Here is a 27,687-nt window from a genome sequence, read left to right as displayed (position 1 = left end):
CCTATTTATGCTTTTAAAGGCTCTGTTCTTATGGCTTGCTGAAGAGCTATCTCTAAATTGTTATCATTAGCTTTAGATTCATATGCTACTGGTCCATCAAGAAAGTTAAAATATAACTCACAGAGAATTTCCCCCAAATTATGTATCTCATAAGAGACATATCTTAAAAGAATATAAAGCACTATTATAACTCAAAAGATATAACTCAGTTTGAAAACGAGCAAAAGATCTTAACAGACTTTTCTCCAGAGAAGTTATACACAAAAAGATGCTCAGTATCATTAGCCATCAGGGAAATGCAAATCAAAACCACAATAAGATCTACTTTACATTCTCTAGAATGACTATAATAAAAAAGGCAGATAATATCAAATGTTTCTGAGGTTGTAGAGCTATTGCCACCCTTAACAGTTGGTGATTGGAATGTAAAATGGATGTGTCATTACAGCAAATGGTTTGGCAGTTCCTCAAAAGGTACAATGTAGAGATATCATATGTCCGAGAGGTTTCTACCAAGGAGAAATGAAACATATCCACACAAACCAGTGCATGAAAGGTTTACAGCAGCATTGTTCATAATAACTCCAAAGTAAAAATATTTAAATGTTCATTGCCTAATGTATAGATATGAAATGTGATACATCCATATAATGTCATCTTGAAAATACTGTGTTAAGTAGAAGGAGCTACTCATAAGGGATTATATAGTGTTTGATTTAATTTATATTAATTGTTTAGAAAAGGTAAATTCATAGACAAAAGATACACTGGGCTAAGTGTGAGTGGTTCATGCCTGTAATCTTAGCTACAAAGGAGTCTGAGATCTGAGGATCGCAGTTCAAAGCCAGCCCAGGCAAGAAAGTCCGTGAGACTCTTGTCTCCAGTTAAACCAGAAGGCTGGAAGTGGTACTGTGGCTCAGAGGGGTGGAGTGCTAGCCTTGAACTGAAGAGCTCAGGGTCAGCGCTCAGGCTCATCATTCAAGCACCACAAGTGACCACTTCCCAAATACACACACACACACACACACACACTATGTGTACACACATATACATGCATACTACATACATACACGTGTGTGTGTGTGTGTGTGTGTGTGTGTGTGTGTATACGTGTATGGAGTCAGGTACCATTGAGTCACACCTGTAATCCTTGCTACTTAGGAGGCTGAGATCTGAGGATTTCAGTTTAGAGCCAGTCTGTGCTAGAAGTTCCATGAGATTTTTATCTCCAATTAATCACCCCAAAGTCAGTGGTAGACACTAGCCTTGAGCACAAAGGTTTAGGAACAGGAACTGGGCCCTGAGTTCAATCCCCAGAACTGAAGTGTGTGCTCATGTGTGCATATGCATGTGTGAGTACATGTGCGCGTGCACACACACACGTACACACACACACAGCTTTATTAGTGTAGAGGAGGGAGAGCAAATGGGATTAGAGGGAGAGAACCAAGATGTTCAGAGTTTTTGATGAGAAGGTCCCGAATTTATTTTGATATTTGCCAAACTCTGAGAAAATGCCAAAAACAATTGAATATTAACTGTATGAGTGAGTTGTTGTAGTATGTAAGTTATATAAAGTTACTTTTTCAAAAAACAAAAACAGGAAATTGCTGCCTGGAGCAGTAGGTAGAAACAGCAACATCACTGGAACTGAAAGCTTCAGACAACCTTCGATCTTGAATGGGAAAATGAGGATCTAGATACTTGTGTTGTAGTCTTCTCACATAAATTGGGTTTAGGTCAGTTACTTCTCTATAAATGTCAATGCTTTCATCTAAAAAAAAATTAAAGAGTCAGCCAAGTACTGGTGGCTTGCACTTATATTTATTTATTTGTATGTTTTGTTTTTGCTAGTCCTGGGACTTGAATTCAGGGCCTGGGTACTGTCCTTGGGCTTTCTTAAGTCTAGTACTTTACCACTTGAGCCACAGCACCATTTCTGGCCTTTTCTGTATATGTGGTACTGAGGAATGGAACCTATGGTTCATGGATACTAGGCAGGCACTCTAGGCCATGCTCCTAGCCCTGGCTTGTGCTTATAATCCCAGCTGTTCAGGAGGCTGACATCTGAGGATAGCGGTTCAAATCCAGACTATGCAAGAAAGCCCATAAGACTCTTTATCTCCAAGGAAGCACCAGAAAGGCCAGAAGTGGAGCTGTGGCTCAAGTAGTAGAGTGCTAGCCTTGAACAAAAGAAGCTCAGGAACCGTGTCCATACCCAGAGTTCAAGCCCAAGGACTGGCACCAAGAAATGAAAGTGAGCATCAGATATGTGCAGTTTCTTTTAGCTTAGGAATCCTGTAATTATATCAGTGAGGCACTGCAAAGATGTCATTGGATCAGTCTTGTCTATTTAGGTGAAAAGAAAGTAGGCCATTTGAAGTACTTTAATCAGTAATAGAAACTCAAATATTATTCTGAGTGACCTGTAGGCCACATCTAGTCTGAAAATAAGTAGCCTCAAAGATCAAAGCCACAAAACCTATCTCTGTAGGTTGAAAATACAGAAGTAGAACACTGGGAGTTAGGAGTTCTTGCAAAACTTCTGTTCTCTACTTACTAATGTTCTACAGTACCTGGAGCACATTGACTTTACCCCTCTGCTTCAATACCTTTGATGGACATTGCTAATATATATGTCTAAATGAAAACAAAAACGAAAAACAGCTGAACTTTGTGCTTTTGTTTAGAGACAACCATTCAACTTAGTCCTAAAAAGGACCTAGCAATGTTGGTAGTCTTGGAAGTGCTATGCCTGGCACCTGCCATTTGGGAATTTATATTTGCTACATAGGGAAATGATCTGAACCTAAACTGAACTGGCCTCTGGCATTTAACTTAGTGATTTATTTTAAAAATAAAGTCTAATATCTATAAGGTGTGAATAATTGTGATTTCCATTCACTCTCTGTCATTAGTTGGTTTTTTTGTGTGTGTCATTTGATGCAGTAAATGTAAAAACATTTTCTAAACTGCAAAATAATACACTTAGAAAGTTTATGGGGTTTTATTTATTTTTATTTTTTTTGGTGGGGGGGGGTCTATTGTGTGGGGTTTGAACAAGCTTGAATGCTGTCTCTAAACTCTTGTGCCCAAGTTCCAGCACTTTTAGCCACAGTGCTACTCCAGTTTTCTGGTAGTTTATTAGAAATAGGAATCTCACAGACTTTGCTGCCCAGGTTGGCTTCGAACCACACTCCTCAGATCTCAGCCTCCTGAAAAGTCAGCATTGCAGGCATGAGCCACCAGTGCCTGGCTTAAGTATTTTTAAGAAATTTCATTTACTGTTTTGTCTGAGTCTCAAAACTCATTTTCCATTGGAGAGACTAAAGCTTAGAACATAGTGAATAGTTCAGGGTCTCATGGGGCAAAGTGACAGGAATGAGTGTGGGAACAAAATACTCCTTAAATATCTATTCCATAATAAGATAGTACTATTGGTTAGTCATTCTCAACCCCAATTACTCACTCATGGTACTTTAAAAAATACATAAGTGCCCGATTCTACCTAGACATTGGAATAGTATTCTATCTCTATGTAGACAAGAAAGAGTTCTTTTCAGACTGTTGTTGCTTGAGATTTGAGCTGGTACTGGGAAGACTGTCTGTGGGTATTACCTAATGCTGACCTTCAGTATGGCCTCAGTGTGTGCCTGGGGGATGGATAAATGATTGGAAGAAGAAGCCATAATTGGAGGCCTGTAATAAGTGGCGCTGAGTTGCAGATTTCCATGTGGAAAGCCTGGTTCTTGTGGTTAGGATCTGGAGCCTTTGGTTTATTCGAAGAAGTCTTGCAGCATTTAGTGTGGAATCTTTTTTCTGGCTACATTTTCATGACCAAAGTGGAATTCTTTGAGCTTGGGAAGAGTTTAGCAGAGTTAATTTTAACACTGGTCTACGTCAGTGTTTATCTCTCCCAAGTTTGGAATGTTGGACTGCTTTGTGAGAGGTACTACTTAAAAATAATTTTAAAAATAAATAAGACCAGTCCTGGGGCTTGAACTCAGGGCCTGGGTACTGTCCTTGAGCTTTTCAAGGTTAGTACTCTGCCACTTGAACCACAGCATCACTTCTGGCCTTTCCTGTATATGTGGTACCCAAGAATTGAACCCAGTGCTTTGTGAATGCTGGGCAAGTACTCTTATCACTAGGTCACACTTCCTGCCCCAACAGCCAACTAATTTTATGTTCAGTATTTTTAAGGAAATAGCCACTCTCTGGGCCTTAATTCCTTTTTTATCTACACAATGAATTATATTGGACTTAATGCCCTGTGAAGTCACAGAGAACATGATTCTTTTAAGGTCTTCCACTGAAATTTTATTTTTTTAAATAGAACTGAACTATCCAGCTCAGTAAATTTGTCACCACATCTGTATAGCCACTACCTGAATAAGAAGTATATATAACGTTCCCTCAAAACTTCTTCCATACACCAATATCTTTCCTTCTCACAGACAAACATCAGTTTGCCTGTTTTTGAACTTGACATGCATGGAATCATACAACATGTAGCCTTTTTTTTTTTGCTTTCATTTTTCCCTGTTTTTGTTTATTTTCTGATCAGCATGTTTTATAAGGATTTACCCAAATACTTTTTACCAGAATATTTTCCATTGTACTGTTGATAAACATTGGATTAATTCAAATAATTATTTATTGTTTCCTCATCCTTCTTATGTGTATCTTGCTATACATATTTGTACATTTCCTGCTTATAGTCCGTAGCTAATGAGCACTACTTCTGGCTTTTTCTGTGTATGTGATACTGAGGAATGGAACCCAGAGCTTTGTGCATGCTAGGCAAGCACTCTACCACTAGGTCATGCTCCCGGCCTCAAGATTACATTTTTTTTTTTTTAAGTAGCAAGCACTCATATGAGACAGGAAATGAGTAAGATACATAGTAGTGTAGCAAACTCAGTGCCTTGGGAATTCACAGGGGAAAGAAAGGTTTGGGAATCTTTACTGGAAGAAGTAGGACCTGAAGATGACCAGAACAGGAGAAAAAAAGTAAGGAATTGGGAGTGTGTGAGACATTTTAAAGGTCCCAGAGCAAAGAGTGACTAGTAGAAGCTGAGACAACTTTAGCATTATGTTTACATGGTAAGTAATTTCATTCTCCTGGGTCTTTTTTCTGTAAATGGCTCATTGCCTGAGTCACTCTTTCTCTCTGGGTTGTATTATCTAAGTTCCTTCTGGAATGACAGTCCTTGTCTTTATTGTATAAACTATTAATAATATACAATATAAATAATATGTAAAATAAAATGCAATGTATAATATGTAATAACATAACACATAATGTATATTTGTAAAATGTGAATAAAACAGTAATATGCTTATACTTCCCTGAAACCTTTAAAAGTTACTCAATCAGGAGGAATTTAGAAATAGAAAGTAGTTCCCAAAAGAAAGCAGTTCCAAAGCCCTGACACATGTCCTACATATTCTAACTATGAACAAGACAGATGGAATTGTATCATAAATGAATGCTTGACGTGGCCCTGGTGTAACCCTTAACCTTCTCTCTCTCAAAGCAGCTGCTTCTGGGGGACAATTGCCAAATGCAAAAATAGCCTAAACCCTAGCAATTGGCATGGAGGCAAATGGTTCAAGATACTGAGGAGAAATCTTGAGGGATGAACCTGGGTTCAAATCTCAGCCCTCATTAGCTAATGATGAAATTATTCATTGTTCTCATTTGTAAAATGATTTGTAGTAATATTTATCTCATACGATTGTAAGGGTAAAGGGAAATAATGTATACCGTGGTACATATACAAAGAAGTTCATAATATTTCTTCTTGGTTGGTACATCAAGTTTGTTTTCCTGATTCAACTTAAAATTGTTCAGAAGTAGTAAACTAGAATGTTAAAAGCTTTTTTTTCGGCTGGGAGTTTGGCCTAGTGGTACAGTGCTTGCCTAGCATGCATGAAGACCCGGGTTTCTATGTATGTACCACATATATAGAAAAAAGCTGTAAGTGGTGCTGTGGCTCAAGTGGTAGGGCTGTAGCCTTGAGAAAAGTCCAGAGACAGTGCTCAGGCCATGAGTTCAAGCCCCACAATTGGCAAAAAAAAAAAAAAGCTTTATTTTACTTGCTTAACAACTGCCAGCAAATCTGTGCCACAATTTCCTAATGTGTGAGAGAAATTTGCCTATCAGAATCATTGTATGAAGTATTAGCTATGAAATGACAGTTAAAAAATTTGAATGCCGGGGGGAGGGAAATGGGTACCAAGACATGTGAAAGGGTATCAATGTATCAATGTACGTGAATTAATGCACCTTCTATCTGGCAAATATCATGTAACCCTTTTACTAATTACAATAAAAAATGCAAAAAAAAATTTGAATGCCATTTTAGAGAGAAATCTAGGTAGAGTACTTGTTTCTCTGATTAAACAGATATAGAATGTAGTAGATGGAGTAGCCCCAAAGACCATCTTGTCTGTCCTCCTTGTCATTCAAAAGAGGTGACAAAGAACCTGGTCTCTACACTGTGTGCTGGGATCCTCTTGTGTTTTCCTTCCCACTTCACATACCCTGAGCATCCACTTCAATCCAAGTCCATAGTTGGTCTGTAAGGACATATGTGAACTACGTAGACCTTGCTTCTACAGGAGTTCATAAGCGCAATTAGAAGCTAAAGTAAGCCTAAAAGCTTAATAATGTGCTTTTAAAATTTCTCTTTCCCTATTTCTCTCATAGCAAATAAGAAGAAGGAGAAGGAGCGGCCAGAGATTTCTCTTCCTTCAGATTTTGAGCACACAATTCATGTTGGTTTTGATGCTGTCACAGGGGAGTTTACAGTAAGTGGCTGTGTGCTATGATACTGTATCGTCCCAATGCTTCTGTGTTTGCCTGTGTTCTTTCATTCATGAGAGGATCAGTTTGCTAATCTCCAGGTTGTACCTAGAGAAGGTTTGATTTTTATTTATTTATTTTTTTAAATGGCCCTGGGCATTGTACTCAAGGTTCTGAGTACTCTTCACTGACCTATCTACTTCCCTCCCCGCCAGTCCAAACAAATCTTTCTTTGGGGAGCCCATGATTGCAAGGTCTGTATGGGGCACTGATGATACAGAAATTAACCAGACCCGATCCCTGCTCTAAAGGAGGTGAAGCCTGATGAAGTGACAAACATCTTAGGAAATGAAGACCACTATAAGGAAGATGTTATAAAGGAGGCTTATGGGAATTCTGGGGGAATCCAGGGAAAAGGATGAGGACAAGCTCATGTTTAGCTGCTAGTAGATCCCAGGGTTAGCTCTGGTTTTCTTTGAGTTTCCCTTGCAGCAATGTCTTCCTGAAAACTTTGCTCATTTCTTTTATAGGGGATGCCAGAGCAGTGGGCCCGCTTGCTGCAGACATCAAATATCACTAAATCAGAGCAGAAGAAAAATCCACAGGCTGTTCTGGATGTGTTAGAATTTTACAATTCTAAGAAGACCACCAACAGCCAGAAGTACATGAGCTTTACAGGTATGAGGAGTTTGTGGAGAAGAGTCACAGGAAGAGGTTACTTTCATCTGGGTGGGAAAGCTTTGTGTTCCTGTCAGGCTGGTATGAAAGAGAAAAGGGGGAAGAGTGGAGGTGGCACTTATTTAGTAAGATGGAATTTTGGAATTTGACAGCAAAGATGCTTGGCTTTTACATGAACCTCAAATTTGTCTTCATTCTGAAACGGTGTGTGTATGTCTGTGTCTGTATATGTCTGTGTCTGTATATGTGTATTTTTGCTTTCAAAATAGAATGGCTTTGTGTTGAAGGTCTGGATTCCAACACTAAGCTTGAATTGCTATCCCATTTCTTTGAACTTCAAAATGGGAATAATACTATCTCGAAGGTGTAAGTGAGGAATAAATGAGTTCATTGATGTAAAAGGTTTTCATGGGTTACAAAGCAGCAGCACGGAAATTTAACTATCATTGTCATTTTAATATCATTAGTTAATAATTATATATCCCAGACTAATCTACCAGATAAAAACCAAGCCAGTAGTTACTGAATATTCTTTAGTATATTCTTTCTTAGGGATTATGATTTTTGTTTGTTTGTTTTCTGGTTCTGGGACTTGAACTCATGACTTCCCATTTGCTTAGTAGGTTGGCACTGTACTACTTGAGCCATGCCAGCTTCTTTTTTTGCTAAGTATATATTTGGTTATTTTGGAGATGGAGGCTTACAAACATTTCTGCCCTGGCTTTGGAAACTGTTATCCTCATATTTCAGCCTCCTGAGTAAGATTATATTCATGAGCTACCAGCACTTGGCTTTTAGAGTGTTTTGTTTGTATTTTTGTTGGTGATGGTAAAGAGAGAGAGAGAGAGAGAGAGAGAGGGGGGGGGGGAGGGAGGGAGGGAGGGAGGGAGGGAGGGAGAGAGGGGGGCAGACAGAGACAGAGAGAGACAGAGAGAGACAGATACTGAGAGACAGAGAGAGAGAAAGCAAGACAGAGAGCGTGTACACAGGTGAGCTGGTGGTGGTAGAGCTTGAACTCAGAGCCTTACATTCTCAAGACATTTTTGTTCAAAGCTAGTGCTCTATCCCTCAAGCAGCACTTTCCCTTGTATCGAGTGCCTTTTAATAATACAGTGGATGGGATTTCAAGTCTCCTATAGGTATAGTAATCTTTTTGTCCTCACTTTACTACTATTTTCTAGAGATTTTATTTGGAATACCTCCTTCCATAGCAGAGGAAATTTTCTAGGATAACTTATGAAAGGCCTATATTTCTGGGAACTTGTAAGAGTACTTTAGGAAATACTAATACCCCATTGTTTGGCAAACATTAAAGCCAAAGAAGATGTCTTTCTTTCCTTCTTTCTTTCTTTCTTTTCTTTTTTTTTTTTGTCAGTCCTGGGGCTTGAACTCTGAGCCTGGGCGCTGTCCCTGAGCTCTTCAGCTCAAGGCTAGTGCTCTACTATTTGCTGTTTTCTGGTGGTTACTTGGAGATAAGAATCTTGTGGACCCTTCCTGCCTGGGCTGGCATTGAACTGTGATCCTCAGATCTCAGTCTCCTGAGTAGCTAAGCGTGCCCAGCAAAAGAAGACGTTTCTAATGTGGCTAAGTCAGTGTCTAGGCTAGTCTTCCCTCCCACCCTTCATGCTGCGTCTTTCAAAGGGTTGGTGGGAAAGGTGAGAACCAGGATAAACTGGTTGATTTTGAAGGATAGTTTTCTCAGCCAGTATCTGGCTTGTATCAAAGGGCACAGATGGTGGAAATGACAGACTGCAGGTTGATTCATGCTGCCATGGTAGTGCTCAGGAGAGGGGCATGCTTCTTCCCAGCACCTTTTCCTTACTTTCGTCTGTCACCACTGCGTCAGTCTCTCTTCTTCTACTGAAGGACTGTGTCATTCCAAGAAGGCATTCTAGTGAGAGGGTACTTAGTTTTCTAGTAGCCAGGAAATTAGAATGTATGTTTATCACAGAAACATCAGGTTAGAAGCTGTTTCTTTTGTATGTATGCATGTAAATGGCTGCAAATGGCATATATATATAAGTGTTTGAAATTATAGTCCATCTAAGTATTTGTGAATAAATATGTGCACAGTGTTAGATATAATTCAGGTAATTATATATTCATTACTATGTGTATGTATGAGTAATATTGAATACATATAGATACATGTGCATATATTTGCTATGTGAATAAACTTAAACATATACAAATATACATGTAATTTTCTACAATTTAAAGTTAAAGACCAATTCTAGGCAAAATAGTAGATTTGGCACTATTTATTCTTCCTGTTAGATCTTTTTTTCCTGTTTCTCCTTTTATCCTATTTGTTATGGTAACACTACCTCAGTTATTGTATGCTAGCTGGCAAATTATCTCATGTGATTGTCACCATGTTCTTTGAGGTGGTAAGACAAAGACTATTTCTCCCATTTTACAGATGGAATGAAGTTGATTAGGCTTAGAGAAATGAAAGGAATTACTCAAGCTGACTCCACTAATGCATGATAGAAGTATATGTTAAAAATGCTACTTTTTTTTTTTTTTTTGCTGCTCCTTGGGCTTGAACTCAGGGCCTGGGCACTGTCCTTGGACACTTTTCTTCAAAACTAGTGCTCTGCCACTTGAGCTACAGTACCACTTCCAGCTTTTTCTGTATATGTGGTACCAAGGAATTGAACCCAGGGCTTTGTGCATGCTAGCTAGGCAAGCACTCTACCACTAGAGCACACTCCCAGCCCCTTGTCATTTCCTATTTGATATTTGATGTTTTTATATCAGTTAGTGTCTAATATATTAGAAGAAAAGACTAGATTGACAACCCACCTGAGTTTTAGCTTTATTTTCTACTAATTTTTATAATATTGAATTAGTATCTTCCCCTTTGGGAACTTCAGTTTCTCTATTAGTAAAATTAAGTATTTAGAAGTATTCTCTTCTCTTATCTCATGCTTTGTAATTTGATTTTGATATATAGAAGTTGTACATCATCTTAAAAAGAAGCAATGATTTTTTAAAAATATGATGTAAGAGGTAAGTTTATATCCAGGCCTCAGAATGATTAGCAGTAAATAGGAATAGGTTTGGTGTAGTGGAGGCACAGTATTGCATTCTGTAATGCTGATAATAATTTGGAAAACTATGCCTCTCACTTTTATATGTGATGAAATTGGGATCTTGGACAATCTCTAGGCTTGACTTTTGGTAACAAGTGTGTCAAATTTGGTAGAATACTTTTTCTCCATAATTGATTGGATAGTTTCTTCTTGAACCTTTAGGAATTGAACAAATTCAAGGATAATACATGTCCTTTAGGCCTCTTTTCTTGGTAAGAGCTTCATATTTTATCAAGCATAAGATGCCATTGATCAGGAGATGCATGATTCTTTTAAATATACCACAGAGGCCAAAAAGCTGCCTTTAATTGAAAGACATAGCTCTACTTTAGAGCTAGTATTTTTCACATTTGATAAGAATGTACATCTCAGGATCAGTGAGATATACTTCACTGAAGGTACTTTATTGTATTGTTAGCAAATAAACCCTTCTGTTTAATTGAACTTCACATGGTTAATAGCTCTTTCCATGAGCTTTAGTCTTTTTGTCCCTATGGGGAACAGACATGGATAGAGAAAGACCCTTTTTGAAAGTGGAAAATGTAGGTTGGTCATAATTTTGAATGTAGCAAATTGTCTTGACTCTTGAAACCTAATGATGAGAACACTGATTATGTGGGTATTGTTCTAACATGGCATTTAAAGTTAGGTCAGAATTCATAAAAAAATGATGATATGTATAATATGTTTATTAGCCTGATAATCTATTCCTTAGCAGCAGTTATACTATTATTCTTTGAATCTAAGAAAGGCTTGCCTTCTGTAGCACTCAAAGTATTAATTTTCTTGTTTACTAAATTTAATACTTGTGAACTAAATCTTTTTCTTGTTTTCAGATAAGTCAGCTGAAGATTATAATTCTTCTAACACTTTGGTAAGTCTTTGTTTCTTTTATTCTGAAATGGAAAGTATAGAATTAAGAATCAAGAATTAGAGAGCTAAGTGCCGTGACACATACCTGTAATCCCAACACTTGGGAGGCCAAGGCAGGAAGATAGAGAATTTGAGGTCAATTTAGATTATTTTTAAATTTTGTTTTGTCGTAGCAGGAGTACTGTCCGTGAGCTTTTTCACTCTACCACTTTGAGCCGCTTCTGATTTCCTGAAGGTTAATTAGAAATAAAAGTGTCATGGACTTTCCTGCCTGGGTTGACTACAAAGCTCAGCCTTCTGAATAGCTTGGATTATAGACATGAGTCACTGGCATGTGGGCCATTGGTTACATACACCAAGACCTTGCCTCACAAAATAAATAAACTAAACTAATCAAAACAAAAACCCCAACCAACAAATAAATTCTAGGCTGATGCTCATTGTTGATTATTCCCATGCTTAGCCCCCAATCCCTACCTGTACAGCAAAGGAATCTAACCTCGCTTTGAAAATTGGAAAAGTCAGTTTACCATTCTGAGCTTTATATTCTTTATTAGTAATAATACAGTTTTATTATTCATAATACATACAACCTTACCTAGATATGTCTTCAGACATCTGAATTTAGAATAGAATTCCTTTTCTTTTCTTCGGAAGGGTCTACTAAACCAGGATTAAGACTGACTGTTGGGTTCTATGTGGAGCAATCAGATATCACCCCAACACACTTAAGAACTTCCTGGTCTGAAAAAATCGTATTAAATGAAGTAAGCCAGACTCAAAGGAACTTAGGCTCAATGGTTTCCCTCATTTGTCATAATCTGTAGAAACCTTGGGCTCTCCTAGCAGAGATTTACAATAGAGCAAAACCTAGATACATAAGGCCATATAGTATGAAGCTAATTGAAAGGATCTCCAGGATATTGAAACAAAAGCCATATAATGAATGATTGTTGTCCTTAATGTACTATGTTATCTCTCATCCCTTTTGCTGTCCCTTGGTTATACCATATTGTTACACTATCTCACTTTGTTATCTGATTTATTGGTTATATTTGTATTTGGTTATTTGAAATTGGATAGGGAAGGGGGGAAAACAAGATGGGGGGGTAAGGGGGAAGGTAATGGGGACCAAGAGATGTGAAATGATATCAATGTATGTGAATTAATGCACCTTCTATCTGGCAAATATCATGTAACCCTTTTATTAATTACAATAAATATATAAAAAAGAACTTCATGGTCTTTTAGGGCACACATAGGCATAGTTGGGCATGCTAAATAAACTGAGACCAGAGACTATACCTAAGGTGTTGTGTTGTCTTCAGCATCTGACAAGTTTTATGTCTCAGAGAAAGCATAAGTCTGTGCTGAATGAGTTACTTATAAAGGGCAAGAATTAAAGAGAGCTGAGAATATTCCAGCCAGAAAGAGAATTATATGTACATGGCAGGGAGGTTCACAAACTCTACTTATATAAGGAACTGAAAGTAGTTTGATATGACTGGAATGTGAAGTGTGATGGGAGTAGAAGTGAGTAAGAAGAAGGAGTGCTAAGAAAGCCAAATCATGCAGGAGTTTGACTTTATTTAAAAGGTCATGAGCTTAAGGAATTTAAAGCAAGACAGTAGTAAGGACTAACAGTCCTGAGCCACTATCAGAATGCTCTGAATCATATTGCCAATAGTGAAGATTGGATTACTGAGTCATTTATACTCTTACAAATTATTATTATTATTATTATTATTATTATTTGGCCAGTCCTGGGCTTGGGCACAGGGCTTGAACACTGTCCTTGGGCTTTCTCAAGGCTAGAACTCTACCACTTGAGCCACAGCACCACTTCTGGCTTTTTTCTATGTATGTGGTACCAAGGAATCGAACTTGGGTCTTTGTGCAAGCTAGGCAAGCTCTCTACCACTAGGCCAAACTCCTGGCCCACAGATTTTTTTTTTAATACTCAAATTTGTTGCCTTGAAGCATGTCAGGCCTTTTTTTTCTCACTCTAATCATCACAATAACTTACTTAATAAAGTGGGTTATTATCCTTGTTTTCCAATGATGAAAGTGAAATAGAGAAAGACAGTATGCATGTGATTTCCAGACTGCATTGTTTCCCTCTTATTCTTGCTGCCTTGCACCATGGAAGAGAGATGATTAAAAGATGAGGGAAGGGGCTGAGAGTTTGGCCTAGTGATAGAGTGCTTGCCTAGCATCCATGAAAACCTGGGTTCAGCCCTGAGCTCAAGTCCAGGACTGCCTCCCCCCCTGCCAAAAAAAAAAAAAAAAAGAGGGAAGAAGCCAGGCCTGGTGGCTCACACCTGTAATCTTAGCTATTCAGAAGGCTAAGATCTGAGGATCATGATTCAAAGCCAGTCCAGAAAAGTCCATGAGACTCTTATCTCTAGTAAACTACTCAGATAAAGCCAAAAGTGGCATTGTGGCTCAAGTGGCAGAGAGCTAGCTTTGAGCACAGATAGGCTCAGGGCCAGAGCCTGTGCCCTAAGTTAAAGCCCTAGGACTGGCAAAAATAAAGAGGAGGGGCCAGGAGTGTGACCTAGAGGTAGAATGCTTGCCTAGCATGCATGAAGACCAGGGTTCAATTCCTCGGTACCATGTACATAGAAAAAAGCTGGAAATGGCTCAATTGGTAGAGCTCTAGCCTTGAGAAAGCTCAAGGACAGTGCTCAGGCCCTGAGTTCATACACCAGGACTGGCCAAAAAAAAAATAAGGGAGGAATTTGCAAATGTAAGATCACTGAAAAGTGAATTATTGATCAGTAATCATGGAAGAAAGCATCTAAGCAATTCAAATGTACCTTGTGATTCAGCTGTCTTTATGCTTTGTAGGGAGAGTGACAATAGTAATTTATTGAGTGTCTACTCTGCACCAGACACTGTGTTATACATTTTATCTATGTGAATGTAATTAGTTCCTTGACAGAAGCATTATCATCCTGCTTTCATAGCCCAACCCTCATACTTTTCTAAAAACACTTAATTAGAACCGTGTTTGCACTTGAGTCTTGTAAACCCAGTCCAGGGTTCTTTTCACTGTGGTAGCAATCAGAGCAGGATGTTGAGGTATTATAAAGGAGATTGCAGTAAAGCGCAGTTATATTGTTTGTTACTGTGGAGGAAGAGCCCTGGAGCTCATGCCATATGGCAGAAAGGATAACACCTGCTAGTAAAAACCTGTACTGATTTAGGATCTACAATTTAAATCACTCAGACTGTCAAGGGCATTTTTTTTCTCTAATTCAGAACATTTGTCCCTCTAACTTATTGCTCTATATTTTCCTGCTAGTTTTATAAAGAAGATATGGTTTTTCTTGTGGCAGCATGTTATTGTTTTACATATTGACTTAGTACACATCAAATCAAGAAGGATTTTTATCTCCATAACACAGAGTAATTGTGACTCAGAAAGATGAAGTGGCATGCTCCCTACTGTTGAATGAGTTCGTGATAGAAATCAGTACAAAATTCCATTCTCCTGCACATTCTTTATTCACTCATACCATAAATATTTCCTTTGTGCCAAAGTATGAATTTGCGTAACCATAGACCTTGAGGAAAAATTAATGTCATATGCAGGGGATGAGAACTACAGGAGAGGGCTGGTGAATAATGTGCCCCGGAGTCATATTTGATGGAATAATTTATTCTCCCTGTCAGTATAGAGAAGTGTACATAGTTACTGGGTTTTCTAAAGATTTGACTTAAAGAACATTATCTTTAAGGTTCCTTCCAGCTTTCAAATTCTGCTGTCTGGATCTGAGATCTGACTTTCAAGATTGTGTGGTTATTTGTTGTTGTTGTTGTTGTTGTTGTTAATTGTAGAGGTGACGTATAGAGGGGTTGCAGTTACATAAGTCAGGTAATGAGTACATTTCTTTTTAAATAGTGTCACCCCTTTCCTCATTTTCTCCTAGTCTTCCCCCCCCCCCTTTTTTTTTGTTGATTGTGAAACTTGAACTCTGGGCCTGGGCACTGTCCCTGAGTTCTTCAACTCAGGGCAACCACCCTCCCTGCCCCTTGAGCCACGTTGCCACTTCCGGTTTTCTGATGGTTAACTGGAGATAAGAGTCTCACAGTCTTTAGTGCCTGGTTGGCTTTGAACCAAGATTCTCAGATCTCAGCCGCCTGGATAGGTAGGATAACAGTACTGTTATGCCATGCCTGGCATAGCAGTTTTAATTTTTGAATACATTACTTTGAATTTCCCTAAACTTTGTGCCTTTAGAAGCCTTAGAAAACAGAAATACATTAAACACACAAGGGAAGCAGCAGCAATTACCATTGTAGCTCTATATATTTAGTGACAGTTGTATGGTAGTCATTTAAAAGACCTTGATATAAACACTCAAATAAACTTTGACTCAGTTAAAATTCTGTTTCCTAGGTAGTAAAAAGCTTGAAAAAAATAGATCATGAGAAATAATCTTGATAAAATAAAAAAGTATTCTCTAAATATTACTAAAATGAAAAATATCTTTAAGACAGCCTCATTATCATAGAGATAATTAGATACTAGTGCTATCTCCCTACAATGTCTTTATTTTAGAAAAACTTTTACATAACTTGTAAGATTTATCCAACTTAATCACATAAGTGTTTTATAAGTTGTATCTTTTATCTACTTCTCTAGGCCTACTAAACCTTTCTGCTCTTTCTTGAACCTTTTGGAGTTTATTTTGGAAACAACCAGTTTCAGACAATCCCTGCTCTTCAAAAGCCCTTCATCATTTAAAAGCATCATCTCTTTAACTCCTCTTAAATCTTTCAAGTCTTTCCTGTGTTTTGAAACAACCTTTTCTCCAACAAAATAAAGGCCTAGGAAGAAAAGCAATCTTAAACTTTCTTTGTGCAATAACAGTCTTAAAAAAACACAAGTAAATAGACTCATATTTGTTACAAAAGAGTTCAATCTAGAAAGAAATAGATTATGATGGTTTACTAAAGCGCCCCTCTTTACTTTAGTTAGAGCCTGAGTTAAAATCTCAGTGCTCACGTTCTGTTTTAAGAGTTGAAGGACCAACCTGAAGGTATTTTCTCACACATGCACAGACCCTCACACCCACACCAATACATATAAAAGATTTCAGTTTAGGCATTCAGAAAACACAAAAATTGAATATAAATTGGCTATATTAACTAATCAGTTACTTCCTGGAACTCTAGAAACAACTTAAGTCTCTACCCAATGTTCCATAGGCTCACAAAAATAATACCTATATTGCTGGGCACTGTGTCTCACACCTGTAATCCTAGCTACTTAGGAGGCTAAGATCTGAGGATCAAGGTTCAAAGCCAGCCAGCACAAAAGGACCTAAGACTCTTTATCTCCAATTAACCTCTAGAAAATGGGAAGTGGGGCTTGGCTCAAGGGTAGGGCAGTAGCTTTGAGCTGAAGAGCTCAGGGACAATGTCCAGGCTGAGTTCAAGCCCCATGACCCACAAAATAATAATACCTATAAAGAAGCATATTAATCTAGAGTACTGGCAGATAGACCGTTTAGCCATAGATCTAGTCCAGTTTTACCTAGATGTAAAAAAATGGCACAGACCTGGTACATGCCCTTCTAACAGCTTGCCAGTAGTGATCACCACTGTGGAGTGAGCCTCTAGAAGAAGCCTGGCAGCCTGTCATGCTGTCAGCATTTCTTTGCCTTTATGCCAAGTCCAGGACCACTGGTTTTTCTTAGGACTTTGGGATAGGCTATAGGAGACAAATGGCACTCAACATTTGAGCAGAACAAACAGAACATAAACTGGAAATTTATTCTTTTTTTCAAAAACCACTTGGAAGAAAAACTGAAGGGTGGCTCCTAAACTAGTGAGAACTTGCTTTCTTTAATAGGAAGATAAGATGCATTTGCCTGGACTTTATCTGCAGCTCAAAAATTAGAGTAAAAGTCTTTCCCTCAGTGTAGTAGGCAGAAGCTAAGGCTTAGAACAGTAAGTTAAATCCCTCTGAAGATAGAAGAGAATGTATACAGATCTTAGACCTATAAGTATAAATTCTTATGTAAACATACATAGGGACATATGCATAGATACACAGTCAAGCTAACTAAAGGATTGAATATGTAGGAGTGTAAATTCATTGTGTAATTTCTTTATATATATATTTTATTGTAATTAATAGAAGGGTTACATTATACTCACCAGATAGATGGTGCATTACTTCACATACATTGGAACCAAAAGGTTCTTGTATTTTACTTTGTGCAATTCTTTTACTTCCTTCCTGTTTTCCCCCTTTTGTCACTGCTTGATTTCTGTACCTCTTATCTTGTCATTGTGTAATTTCTTTAAATAATTAAAGTTTAACAAAATGAATACTGGGAAACTGAAATGTGTCTTAAATGAGGGGGTGGGTAATGAAAAGGGGTAGATGAATGGATCAAGGAGTGATGAATGAATGCAATCATAGTACTCAATGTCTGTACATGAGAAAGGAAGCAGGATACTTGTGGCTGGTGAGAGGAGGGCTAGGCGGGAGGAGGGAAGGGGTCTTCTCAAGATGTACTTACATATAAATAGGTGTGTTAAGTTGGAACTCCCTTGTATATTTGAAGTTTTTTTTTAAAGAACAGGAAAGGAACAGTTGACCCTCATGGAACTTTAAGCATGGAGATTTCCATAGATACAAATCATGATCCACTTTTTGACTAGTTACAGACTAGTCCTATAAGGTAGACGGAAGAAACCACAGCCAGGAGGGCAAAGAATGTGGAACAGATGAAAGGTCCGGATTTGCAGGTCCAGAAACTAGGTGAAGGACACCAAGATCTGGATATGAAGGACCACAGTTCATTTAGAGGTATTCCAGTAGAAAAGATCAAATAAGAGTGCCAGCTTGAAAAGCCCAGCAGAAGTGGTGCTATGGCTCAAGGGGTAAGGCGGTAGCTTTGAGCTGAAGAGCTCAGGGACAGCACCCAGGCCCAGAGTTCAAACCCCTTGCCAACCAGAAAAAAAATGCCAGCTTGGAGTTGAAGGCATGACTCAAGTGGTGCGCACCTAAAAATGAACATAAAGCATCAGTAGTGAGTTTGAACCCCAGTCTTGGATGGGGCAAAAACAAACAAACAAAACAAGTGCTGCCTTGAAGCCATTCTTCTTGATCCAGCATTTTATAAGTTGACTATGTCATATAGGAATGAGCCTATCAGTACAGACCAGTGTCTGCAGACCTGTCTGGAAGAAAGGAAGAGGACTCTCTTGTCAACAGGGCATCCTCTCCCATCTAGACAAAACCTGAGTACCACTTAAGAACTGGCCCATAAGCCAGATTTTTTTTTTTTTTTTTGGAACTCTATAAGCCTGGGCTCTGTCCCTGAGTTCCTTTTTGTTCAAGGCTAGTATTCTACCACTTGATCCACAGTGCCATTCTGGCTTTTTTGAGTAATTTATTGGAAATAAGCATCACTTTCCTGCCTACACTGGCTTTAAACTATGATCCTTAGATCTCAGCCTCCTGAATAGCTAGGATGAGCCACTGGTGCTCGGCAAGCCACGTGCCTTTTCGGAACATGTTTGAAGTGTTCTATTACCCTGGAGGGCCAGGGTACTGTACACTTTTTATCCCCTCCTTTACATCTCTATTTTCCAGTGTGCCTGCCCTCTCCTTCTCTGGGTACCCCTCTTGGCCTGGAGAGTCTCATCTAGTTAAATCCCAGGTGGCACAAAGGAAAGTCTTAAAAAGACCAGTCAGGGGGCCAGGAGCGTGGCCTAGTGGTAGAGTGCTTGCCTAAGCATTCATGAATCCTGGGTTCGATTCCTCAGTACCACATACAAAGTGGTGCTATGTCTCAAGTGGCAAAGTGCTAACCTTGAGCAAAAGAAGTTCAGAGACAAGTGCCCAGGCCCTGAGTTCAAGCCCCAGGATTGGAAGAAAAACAAAACAAAACACCCTACAGAAAACTTAAGTTGGATCCTTATATGTCACCCTGCATCAGAATCAATTCCAAATGGATCAAAGACCTTGAGGTAAAAGCAGATTCCCTGAAAATTTTACAGGAAGGAATAAGAATACACTGGGGCTCCTTGGCATGGGTTGAAATTTTAATAAAGGCCCAGAAACACTACAAATCAAAGAAAGGTCTGATAAATGGAACTACATTAATCTGCAGAGATTTTTTTTATGGCAAAGGACACAGCTAGCAAGATAAATATAAAGCCCACAGAGTGGGAGAAGATCTTTACTAGCCATACAACAGACATGGAACCATTTTCCTAAGCTTAGTCCTTCCAGGTATTGGAACAAACACAGTCAATCCCAAAAGTAGGAAAAGTAGGCCAGAGAGTCATGGGGACAGCATCATTTTCCTTATCTCAACCTCAGACAGTATCTGAGGACAGTGAATTCCCATTTAGATCTATTTGATCCGAGTGATGAAGTCTTCTGAGTGAGAACCTCTGTTCATTGGATCCAAGTTAGAAGCAGATGAATTTTTTCTGAGTCATGGAATCAAAACATCGTTACTGAAAACCTCAGTCTTTGTGTCTGGTGAGAGAAGAATTCAGACAATGTGGAAAACACAGTGACAGTGATAAGGAAGCTTATTAGGAGAAGCATACATTTTCAACAGACTAAAAGTGGGTCATCTCTAGGGGGAGAATTACCACTTCATTCTTTTTTATAGTTAAGTAATACTATATTTTATGGACATACTACATTTTTTATCCTTTTAAGTGATGTATACTTGAACTGTTTCTATTGTTAACTGTTGTGAATAATATTGTTTTGAACATTCATGTATAAGATTTTCTATGTTGGAACTGCACTTCCATTTCTCTTGGTTAGAAAGAAGTATAATTGTTGGGTCATATGGTACCTTTATGTATAACCTTTTCAGAAACTGCCAGACTGTTGTCCACTGTTGGCATAATTTTACATTCTCACCAGTAATTATGAAGGTTCTAATTTCTCCTCATCTTTACCCATACTTGTTATTTTCTGGTTTTTGATTGTAGTCATCTTAGAGGGTATGAAGTACTACCTAATTGTGGTTTTGTTTGCATTTCCTAATGAGTAATGAAAGCATCTTTTTTTGTTTATTGACTGTATTGTATTTTTCAGAGAAATATGTTCCCTTTTGTTAATCTCTAATTTAATTTCACTATGGCCAAATAATAATATTTGGTGCCATTTTAGTTCCTTTGTTTATTGAGATATTTTATGACCCATCATGCTTATCGTCTGTCCTGAAGAATGATCCATGTATGGTCAAAAGAAAGTGTATTGTACTGATATTGGATAAAATATTCTGTGCATGATAGGTCAAGTTGACTAATTGAAATCTCCAAATATAATTATTCCTTTCTTCTTCCAATGATATTGTCTGTTGCTTTATTAAAAACTGCTCTGTTTATGTATATATAATATATATAGCTATGTTTATAATATATAATTTATTGTTTTGAGATACATGGGCTTTTAACTACTGTAATTTTTTTTCTTTTTTTGGTGGGTCACGGGGCTTGAACTCAGCCTGGGTATTGTCCCTGAGCTCTTCAGCTCAAGGCTACTGCCCTACCTCTGGGCTGCGTTGTCCCTGAGCTCTTCAAGGTTACTGCCCTACTCCTTAAGCCACACTGGTGATTAATTTAAGATAAGAGTCTCAGGGACTTTTATTGCCCCACCTGGCTTTCAACTGCAATCCTCAGATCTCAGCCTCCTGAGTAGCTAGGATTACAGCCACCATGCCCCATTACTGCTTTTTACTTTTCTGGTATGGTCTTGAGTGATTTTTCCCATCTGGCCTGGCCACAGCCTTCCTGTTTATGCCTCTCAGCTAGAATAGTAAGCACACAGAACTTTACCTGTCCTGTTTTTTTCTTTTTTGTTTTTAATTGAAATGAGGGTCTTGCTAACTTTTTGCCTAGAATTGACATCAAAATATGATCCAGTAGCTGGATTACAGGCTTGAGCCACCATGTATACACTGTTTTGATTTTAATCATTATGAAATGTTTCTGTCTTTGGCATGTTTTGGTAGTCTTTTTTTTTTTTGTATGAATGTACTCAACTGTATATTAAACTTTGTTTCATGGTATGTATTTTCCCATAGCTTTGCTTTCACCTTACTCATACCTTTAAGTCTAATGTGGCTTTTGTAGACAACATATAGTTAGAACTTGTTTATTATATTTCTTCTAGTGGGAAAGTTTCTGCTCTTTGAGGTGGCTAAACCATTAATATTTAATGTAATCACTATTATGTTTGAGTTTATCTTTGCCATTTAGTAGCTACTTTCTTTTCTTCTTTCCTTCTCCCCCATGTCAGGACCAGGATTTGAACACATGCCTCATGCTCTTGCTCAGCTTTTTGTTTATAGTTAGCACTTTACTGCTTTAGTCAGACCTCTAGTTTGGCTTTTTTTTTTTTTTTGCCAGTCCTGGGCTTAAGCTCAGGGCCTGAGCACTGTCCTTGGATTTTTCTCAAGGCTAGAGCTGTACCACTTGAGCCTCCGCACCACTTCTAGCTTTTTCTAAGTATGTGGTACCAAGGAATCGAACCCAGGTCTTCGTGCATGCTAGGCAAGCACTCTACCACTAGGCCAAACTCCTGGCCAAGTTTGGCATTTTTGCTGGTTAATTAGAAATAGAATCTCACAGACATTTCTGGCTAGGCTAACTTTGAATTCAGGTCTCACCTTCCTGACTAGCTAGGATTACAGGGGTGAGCCACTGGAGTCCAGCTTCTATAATTGTTTTCTGAATAGGTCTTGATTTCTTAAAATTACTCCTTTACTGTTTTATTTTGTCTTGAATAAATATTTCAATTTTATCATCTTAGTCCTTTTAAAACTATGTTAGTGGTTGTTCTAAGTGTTCAAAGACGTATTTTAATTTATTACATGTGCTAAAACGTGTCACTCTTGGTCCAACTCTGTTAAAGTTTGCATGGGAGAATCGAGATATGATTAGGGCTGTTGGTAAGGTTTATTCCAAGGCAGGGCATGTGCTCAGTGTAATAGGTAACATGTAGCCTGGAGAAACACTTTGTCCTTTTTAGATCCTGATGTTCTGTACCTTGAGTGTGAGACCAAGAGCCACTGGTGATAGATTGGTAAAGGATAAAAGAGAGGGGAAAATGCTACTCAGACTTCTTTTTCTGATATTATGAAAAATTATAAATTTTTACAAAATCAAAACCTTTTTATTCCTCCCCTATATTTTAATACTTTATTTCCTGTTCAGTGTAAATTTGTAGATTAAGGAAGGAACTAGACTGAGAAGTTTGTTAGTCTAGCATATGTGAGGCTTTGGATTCTTTCCTAATACTGCTGGATGGGGGAAGCTTTAATTCTATTTAATTTATTAATGTATTTTTTTGTGGGTCATGGGCCTTGAATTCTCAGCCTGGGTGCTGTTCCTGAGCTCTTCAGCTCAAGGCTACTGCCATACCCTGGACCTGGGCTTTGTCTTTGAGTTCTTCACCTCAAAGCTATTATCCTATCCCTGAGCCACAGCCACACTTCCAGTTTTCTAGTGATTAATTGGAGATAAGAGTCTCACATTCTTTAGTGCCCGGGCTGGCTTTGAACTCCAATCTTCAGATCTCAATCTCTTGAGTAGCTAGGATTACAGGCGTGAGCCACCTCTCCCTCTTCTGGCATAAGGGGAAAGCTTTATGTGACTGGAAAAGGATGGCTGTGGAGAGCATTGAGAGGAGAGGTAAATCAAGAGGGGGATAGGAGTGAATATAATCAGATAATATTACATAAAAATAGAAAAATTAAGCCAATCAAAAATTACCCGCACTGAGGCCCAAAGTTCAAGCCCCATGACTAACCAGCCAACCAACCAACAAACAAAACCATAATAAGGAATTACCTTTTCTTTTTATTTTTGCAAGGGGGGGGGTGGGTGGTACTGGGGATCAAACCCAGGACATTGCACTTGCTGTGCAAGCACTTTGCCACTGAGCTACATCCCACCCCAAAAATTATCTTAAAAGGGAAAGGAAATATTTTTTTTTCTTTTTTTGCCAGTCCTGGGCTTTTCCTCAAGGCCTAAGCACTGTCCTTGGACTTTCTCAAGGTTAGAGCTCTACCACTTGAGCCTCAGCACCACTTCTGGCTTTTTGCTATGTATGTGGGGTACCAAGGAATTGAACCCGGGTCTTCGTGCATGCTAGGCAAGCACTCTACCACTAGGCCAAACTCCCGGCCCCAAAAGGAAATATTTTTTTTAAAAAGGATAATTGTGAGAGTAGATATAACCAAAGTATGCCAAATGAATGCATGGAAATATTACAAGCCCCTTTATATAATTAATATGTGCTAATTTTTTAAAAAAGAAGAAACTGTGAACTTGTTTTCAGCGTTCAGTTGTAAGGAGGTAGGTAGGAAACAGTAAGCTGATTTCCCATTTCCAGGGTGAGGCCTTGGGTAGAAAAGGAAGTCTCCAGGGCCGAGTGGAAAGTGATGGCTAAAAGGAGGATGCTGACTAAGATTGGCTACACACTGGTTGGTGCAGAGCTCAGAGACTAATGAGGTTCTACTAGATTTATCAGGATAGAGTTTGTTCTGGGAGAAGATCCTGATACCTTTTTTTTTCTTTTAGTCTGTTGGTTGTGGGACTTGTACTTTGGCCTGGGTGTTGTCCCTGAGCTCTTCAGCTCAAGGCTACCACCTAACTCTTGAGCCAAAGCACCACTTTTGTTTTCTAGTAGTTAATTGGAGATAAGAGTCTCACAGGCTTGGTCTTTAGTGCCTGGGCTTGTTTTGAACTGAGATCCTCAGATCTCAGCCTCCTGAGTTGCTAGGATTACAGGCGTGAGCCACCCAGCTGGCTGATCCTGGTATCTTTTAAGTTCTCTGTCAGCTGACATAGAAATAAAGTTGTCTTCTTTCCTGCATAGAATGTGAAGACTGTGTCTGAGACCCCTGCGGTGCCTCCAGTTTCAGAAGATGAAGATGATGATGATGATGATGCCTCTTCTCCTCCAGTGATTGCTCCACGTCCAGAACACACGAAGTCTGTAAGTCTGTGTTGACCTGGGTAGCTTTCTGTTTCATAGTAAGGTGGGAGAGGAACAAGCACTGAGGTATAGAAGTTTGTGTCTTGGTTGGAGGGTATCTTGGATCTTAGAGCTGATGTAATCACTGGATCACAGTTTTTTGTTGTTGTTGTTATTTGTTTGTTTTGTGGGTCCTGGGGCTTGAACTCTGGGCCTAGGGGTTTTTTTGTTGTTGTTGTTGTTTTGTGGGTCATGGGGCTTAAACTCTGGGCCTAGATGTTGTCCCTAAGCTCTTCAGCTCTAGGCTACCACCCTGCCCTTGACCCATTGCCCCACTTCCCATTTTCCACATTCTTTAGTTCTATAGTGACCCGGCTTGAACCACAATCCTCAGATCTCAGCATCCTGAGTAGCTAGGATTACAGGTGTGAGCCACTGTGAGCCACTGTACGGCTTGACAGCATTTTCTTTTTGAAAGAGAAGTGATAGGTTTATCACAAATTTATGGATAGTCCCAAGTTACAAGGCAATAATTGGTCATTGATAATCCAACTTTGACTTATTTAGCCTGTTCTCCACATTTTGGAAGATACACGGAACTAGTGTAACTTAGTTCAGGGCTAACATAAATCATTCCAGTCTCCTGGGAAGCATCAAATTATCTGGCCTCAGATTGTTCCTTCTCTGCTAAATGTGCAGTGTTCAGCCTGTTATAGTTTCATTGATGATACTGAAAGGCCCAAGAGAACTTATAAATACATTGGTGCTATTAATATACTGGACATTAGGAGTGCATTTTGATGGCAGATGTTGGCAGTGATTTGTATTTAACTTCCTTTCAAGTTCCTGCCTCTCATAATAACCACAGTCCCTCACTATCACTTTGCACGGTATGCCTCCTGTGCCTTTACTTGAGTTAGCTTCATTCAGCTCTGAACTCCCATCTTTTGATTCTTTTCTGAGATTTCTTGTTTGGGCTTTTTATTATGAGGAGACCTCCATAATGAAATAACCATCTAGCACCTCAGTTCTGTGGTACTACCATAACAAAAAAGGCTGCCTCTAGAGCAGAGCATAGAAAGAAGTGTCCAAGCCAAAACTGGCTAAATAACTATGGGAGAGCAAATTCAAGGGGAATAGATGACCACTTAGGGCAAGAGCCTGGAAATGGGATCTGTAGAATCACCTTGTCTACAGGGCGCCAAGTCGCCACAAGGAGAAATGGGCTTGAAAATAAAGGCTGGTCCAGGTGTTTCATATTCATATGACCTTTTTTAGTTTGCTAGTATATTCTTTTAAAACATTCTTTCCTTCTAAGCCATGAATTCTCTAAAGTAAGGAAATCCACGTATATGTATTTTCAGTACTTAACATAGCTCTTGGCAGACATCAGAGGGCATAAATATTGAATAAAGGAATAAATTCATTTATCTGTAAAGCATTCCTCTCTAAAAATGTATAGTTGGTTCTTGATTTAAAGAAGCAACTGAGAGTTAGACATGTCACTTAGTAAACAAAAGTGCCAACATTTGAAAGCAGTAATTAACCCCAAGTACAGGTTGCTTTCCACTATTACACAGTTATGATTTTGTCTATGCAGACCTGTGCCAAGGGCTAGATAAGGAGAATATTAAGTAAGGAATGGGCAAGCATTTCTTTCCTTGAGGAGTCAAATGAGGATAAGCAGAGAAAAATGACAAAGCTTGACAGTATAGGTTTGGTAACTGGGAGAGAGTTTGTTTACAGGTACTAGAATAGAAAATTGAGAAATCATTATGCTAAAGTAGTCAGGAAGTCAGCCAAATGGAAGGATCTCGTTCATGTATTCATTGATCCCATGTGCCATTTACTATCTGAATGCTTTTGTTGAGTAAGTGGTTAGATGGAGGAACTCAGTGGTGGAGGGATACATGTCTCCTGTCCTTGAAGAGCTTATAGATAATTGTAGTATTTTTATAACCTTGCTAGCTTGAAATATCTCTTGGAGAAAGGGGGTATAACTTCAGATCACTTTTTCTGAACTTCAGTATTGTATAGTTTGTTCATTTCTTATAACATTTGTATCTTCCTGCTTTGTAGCTATGCCTTTCTCAAAAATGAGAATATGGGGGCAGAATTTTGTTTTGGGCTAGTCATACAGTGATTTCCCAGCAGATGTTTGTTAAACCAATGGATGAATAGGAAATACATCTTTAAAGGCTAAAGTTTAGGTACTGGTGTCTGTAGAACATCAGTCTAATAATTTCATACATGTTCATCTGTTCTCACAACAACTCCATATGACAGGTGCTATTATTATCACTATTTTAGAGATAAGGAAACTGAAGCATAGTAATGTAGAAAATTACCATAGTAATGTAGAAAATTAGAAATGTAGCATAGAAAATTAAGTAACCTGCCCAAAGTCATGCAGATCTGAAGAGTGAAAGATGGGACTTGAGCCTGGGCAATGAAATTCTGAATCTGTGTTCTAATTTATTACTTATCACTGCCTCTTGATGAACAAGGGTTGTTCCTTTTCTCTTAATGTTTAGGATCTAAAGAGGGAGTTAGAAACACAATAATGTTAAGTGTTGTATTAGCAAACGATGTGGAAATGTGATATTTCATCTTGGATAGACACATTTTTTTTTTTTTTGCCAGTCCTGGGCTTGGGCTCAGGGCCTGAGCACTGTCCTTGGACTTTCTCAACCCTAGAGCTCTACCACTTGAGCCTCAGCACCACTTCCAGCTTTTTGCTATGTATGTAGGGTACCAAGGAATTGAACCCGGCTCTTCATGCATGCTAGGCAAGCACTCTACCACTAGGCCAAACTCCCGGCCCACATTCTTTTTTTGTGTGTGTGGTTGTAGGACTTGAACTCTGGGCCTGGGCACTGACCCTGAGCTCTTCAGTTCAAGGCTACTGCTCTACCCCTTGAGCCATAGCGCCACTTCCAGTTTTCTAGTGGTTAATTGGAGATAAGAGTCTTACTGACTTTTGGACTTTTGTGGACTTTTCATGCCCAGGTTGGCTTTGAACCGTGATCCTCAGATCTCAGCCTCCTGAGTAGCTAGGATTACAGACGAGAGCCACCACTGCTGGCTAGAAAGACAAATTCTTATAGATGGGGGAATTTCCCTTTATTGGTAGAATCTCTTAAATTCTACTGAGTGTTGCCTAGGGCTTTTGGTTATCTTCATTGCTGAGATACTCAGTAATCCTTGTGGGCAATGAGATCAAGAAAGTCAGTTTCCTTCAGAGTGAAAGG

At 38.8% G+C, this 27,687-nt stretch overlaps 1 protein-coding gene across 6 annotated transcripts in view; it reads left to right on the top strand.

Moving 5' to 3' along the window:
- Positions 1 to 27,687, top strand: part of Pak1 (p21 (RAC1) activated kinase 1) — a 128,654-nt gene that overhangs the window by 70,433 nt on the left and 30,534 nt on the right. For 5 of the 6 annotated variants that reach the window (XM_090348481.1, XM_090348480.1, XM_090348483.1 and 2 more), the window contains 4 exons: positions 6,716 to 6,816; positions 7,342 to 7,489; positions 11,424 to 11,461; positions 24,338 to 24,457. In XM_090348481.1, the coding sequence (XP_090204607.1) occupies positions 6,716 to 6,816; positions 7,342 to 7,489; positions 11,424 to 11,461; positions 24,338 to 24,457 (407 nt within the window). Of the gene's footprint in view, positions 1 to 4,919; positions 5,107 to 6,715; positions 6,817 to 7,341; positions 7,490 to 11,423; positions 11,462 to 24,337; positions 24,458 to 27,687 lie in introns of those variants that run through there. The other variant, XM_090348484.1, reaches the window with a different exon arrangement.

The sequence above is a fragment of the Megascapheus bottae genome, chromosome 16 (assembly GCF_031878675.1).
Source record: "Megascapheus bottae isolate mThoBot1 chromosome 16, mThoBot2.hap1, whole genome shotgun sequence".
In the NCBI taxonomy this organism is placed as follows: Eukaryota; Metazoa; Chordata; class Mammalia; order Rodentia; family Geomyidae; genus Megascapheus; species Megascapheus bottae.
Note: the sequence above shows the minus strand (reverse complement) of the source record. Positions and strands in the feature narration are given on the sequence as shown.